Source organism: Nannobrachium achirus (genome assembly GCF_963921795.1).
Source record: "Nannobrachium achirus genome assembly, chromosome: 19".
Lineage (NCBI taxonomy): Eukaryota > Metazoa > Chordata > Actinopteri > Myctophiformes > Myctophidae > Nannobrachium > Nannobrachium achirus.
This window is the reverse complement of record NC_137826.1, coordinates 52126786-52130826: the sequence shown is the minus strand read 5'-3', so window position 1 is coordinate 52130826 and position 4041 is coordinate 52126786. Positions and strand designations below refer to the sequence as shown.

The following is a 4041-nucleotide window of genomic DNA, read 5'->3' as shown; positions in this document are numbered from 1 at the left end:
TCTCTCTCTCTCTCTCTCTCTCTCTCTCCCTCCCTCCTCACAGAGCTCTCCAAATGCACCGGTTAGGTTACACATCTCCGAGAGAGAAAGAGAAAGGAAAAACATTGTCATGATGCACCCATAGATTTTAAGCTGGGATTTTTGGTTTTGCCAGGGGCTAACACATTGCGCCCACATAATGTTCCCTGTACATAGTAAAATTGGTGTGGATATGTCACACTGTTTTTGAGGTACCAGTGAGATTGGGACCGGAGTGTTTGTTTTGTAGTTCTATTTGACTGTGTTTTTGAGGTACCAGTGAGATTGGGACTGGAGCGCTTGTTTTGTAGTTCACTTTATGAGTGCCATGGCATTGGTCCGACGTCTCATTGTTCCAACGTCCCACTGGTCCGATGCTGGTGAATGCTAACCTGGTGAATGCTAACCTGCTGACGCTGGTGAATGCTAACCTGGTGAAAACTAACCTGTCGACGCAGGTGAATGCTAACCTGGTGAATGCTAGCCTGTCGACACTGGTGATGGTAACCTGTTGACGCTGATGAATGCTACTATGCCTAAACCTAACCCTAACCTCAGTAAAACTATGCCTAAACCTAACCTGTTCAATGCTAACCTGCCGACACTGGTGAATGCTAACCTGGTGAATGTTAACCTGGTGAATTATAACCCTAACCTCAGTAAAACTATGCCTATACTTAACCCTGTAGGACTAATGAGATGTCGGACTTATGGGCAGTCCCTGGAAGGAGGCACCGCTTGCACCACCTCGCGCCCAAAAACGAGCGCTCCCATTGTCACGGCGCAGCCGCAAAGGTCATCCATTAAATTAGGGCCCGCCCCTCACTGTGTAAAAATATATGGTTGACAAACAGACACAACTGATTTCACAACATAATCCAAGTGATGACATGCATTTTTATTTATTCAACCTAACGTAAGGATGTCATATTTTCCCAAACCTTTCTCCTTCTCAGGCAGCATATCTTATTCAGCTTCTTCTGTGAGCCCTGTGTCATCTGACAGTCCTGCTGCCAGGTCACAACACCCACCAAGAGATGAAGCTTCCACTTCACAAAGAGATGAAGCTTCCACTTCTCCAAGAGATGAACCTTCGACTTCTCCAAGAGATGAAGCTTCCACTTCTCCAAGAGATGAAGCTTCCACTTCACAAAGAGATGAAGCTTCCACTTCTCCAAGAGATGAACCTTCGACTTCTCCAAGAGATGAAGCTTCCACTTCTCCAAGAGATGAAGCTTCCACTTCTCTAAGAGATGAAGCTTCCACTTCACCAAGAGATGAAGCTTCCACTTCTCTAAGAGATGAAGCTTCCACTTCACCAAGAGATGAAGCTTCCACTTCTCCAAGAGATGAAGCTTCCACTTCTCTAAGAGATGAAGCTTCCACTTCTCTTCTGGCTGATATGAACCCAGCAGCGGTGGTCCTTCACAAACTCCCTCTGAGCATGGTTCACCAGGCTCTCCATCCACCAGCACCCCTGCAGCAAAGCAGCAGTGATGAGGAGGAGAATGATAAGGAGAATGATCCAAGCAGCAGTGATGAGGAGGAGAATGATAAGGAGAATGATCAAAGCAGCAGTGATGAGGAGGAGAATAATCAACATTCACCTCCTCGTGACATGTGGCGGGATCCAAAAGACGACGGGGGCAACGACTCTGACTCTGATTGGTCGTACACGAAGTCTCTGTCAAACAATAAGAGAAAGAAGCAGAAGAAAGACAGAAAACTCAACAACTCCAACAAACGCAGCACTTCAACGACTCAGACGTCACAAGCCAACACCAACAGTAAGTAACCATGGGCCGGGGTAATAAAAAGAAAAAACACGCCCCCTCACACATTAGGAGGCCAATATCAGTCACCAGAACCAGGGATGTGTGTTTTCAATTGATCAAACATAGTTACAATGGTGACTATGTGTGAACGTGTGATCGAACAGTCCTGATATGACTAAAAATCACCCCGATTATCCAGCAGTCTGATCCTAGCTTTATAGGCGCCGGCTACACGGAGCTAGATATTTCTGAAGCTAGACATTTTTTTGTGCGTTTGGGGCTTGCAGCCACATGAAGCTGGATATTTCGGCTGCGAAGCTGGGTATTTTTGAAACCGGATAAATAAGTGGAGCGATTGAAAAATATCCTATTCACTGGATCCATGTAGACAGGGAACCCGGATATCTCTGAAGACTTTACTGTGTGTGTGCTTGTTAGACCTAGATATCTTTGTTGTGTGGACCTAGATATTTTTCTATTTGGATATCTGAAAAACCGGGATATATGAAATATCCAGCTCCGTGTAGCCTATGCCTTAGTGAATCGACTGTTGAGAAGCCAGGATTAACATGGCCTGCTCTGCTGTGATTTTGATTTGGAACGCATCATTATAAGAATGTTTTGTCCTTTTATTTATGTAATTATAATTAATTTGTTGCACAGATGATGAGTGTTTACAAGTACGTCTCTCTCTCTCTCTCTCTCTCTCTCTCTCTCTCTCTCTCTCTCTCTCTCTCTCTCTCTCTCTCTCTCTCACAGGAGTGAGCATCCAGTCTTCCCAGAGTGAGACCTTCTCTTGTCCATACTGTCCGTACGACTTCACGGGCCAGGTCTTCCTCGACAGACACATCGAGAGAAGCCACAGCGCCCTCTACTGCCAAACGCAAAGGGACGGACAGATCGCAGACTCTACAACCAGCCAGAAACAAGGAGACACGGAGGACACACTGGAATGCACTAACAACTTCCACTGTCAACAATGTGGCAAGAGCTTCAGTCATGAAGGTGTCCTAAAGATGCACCAGCTTGTCCACACCGCAGAAACACGCTATCAGTGTAATCAGTGTGGCAAGAGTTTCAATCACTCGGGTAATCTGAAGTCACACCTCAGCATCCACGCCGTCGAAAGACCTTTCCGCTGTAAACTATGCGACAAGACTTTCAAGCAGCCGAGTAGCCGGAGCAGACACCTGCGCATTCACACCGGAGTGAGACCGTTCCACTGTGAACACTGTGACAAGACTTTCATCGAGTCCGGTGCGCTGAAGAAACATCAACGTGTCCACACTGGAGAAAAACCTTTCCATTGTGTTCGGTGTGACAAGAATTTCAGTGACGCGAGAACGGGGATGACACACCGTTGTGTCCAGACTGTTAAGAAAAACATTTAGACTCCAACGAAACACTGTGACAGCGTCAGGTTACCTGGATAGACATCATTGTGCCCATATTGTGGAGGATAAGGTGTGATGAAACATGAGAAGAATTGGAGTATCTTATTAAAATTGATTATTGTCTTGGAAATCGATGGATAAGCTGTTGCGGCCCGAGAGCCTAGACCGTGATGTAGCAAATTCGTTTTGCTAGAAAATAGCTGGTCACAAGTAACTCGCATCCTGACGCAAAAGCTTGTAGATCAGCTTTTTTCAATATTGTTGTTGAAAGACATGGCTTTCAGCCCTGTTTTCCTTTACTTTTACCTCAAGTTAAGGCCTCATTTGAGCTTATTAGGCCTACTAAACGAGGGTCAGAGAATAATTCATAACGCAGAGTATAGCACAGCAAGGGCCCATAAACCTTGCTTATGAGTTTACAATGATGAAAAATGTATCAACTTTTTTGTTGTGTGAAAAGCTTGTATTGTATCGCCAAACATGACTGACAGACACACACACACACACACACACACACACACACACACACACACACACACACACACACACACACACAATGCTGCTGTAATACAGACACACACCAAGATAGTACAGGCATTATAAAAAAAAGACCCTGGGGAAAAAAATACTTAAATCAGAAGTCCAACGTAATCCCAGTGGTGTTCAAGGTTCAAGCCTTTTTATCCATAGAATGCCTACACTAATATGGGAATAGTACTGGACCATTACAAAATCACAAGGCTGGTTAAAGGACAACTTTTTATTTTTTTACAACAAGGGTTCATATTTTAGATTGTAATTAGAGAAAAGAAAAGACGAGTGTTAAAATGTTTTCATTTACTTCTTTCTATAGT

General features: G+C 44.6%; 1 protein-coding gene across 1 annotated transcript; it reads left to right on the top strand.

Annotated features, from left to right (window-relative positions):
* Nucleotides 1-1453: 1453 nt before the first annotated feature.
* Nucleotides 1454-3184, top strand: LOC308304107 (uncharacterized protein; the record flags this gene model as incomplete). The annotated part of the gene is made up of 2 exons (XM_080748666.1): nt 1454-1805; nt 2553-3184. The coding sequence occupies exons 1-2, from the start codon at nt 1463-1465 to the stop codon at nt 3182-3184; spliced, it is 975 nt and encodes a 324-aa protein (XP_080604792.1). The 5' UTR covers nt 1454-1462.
* Nucleotides 3185-4041: the final 857 nt, after the last annotated feature.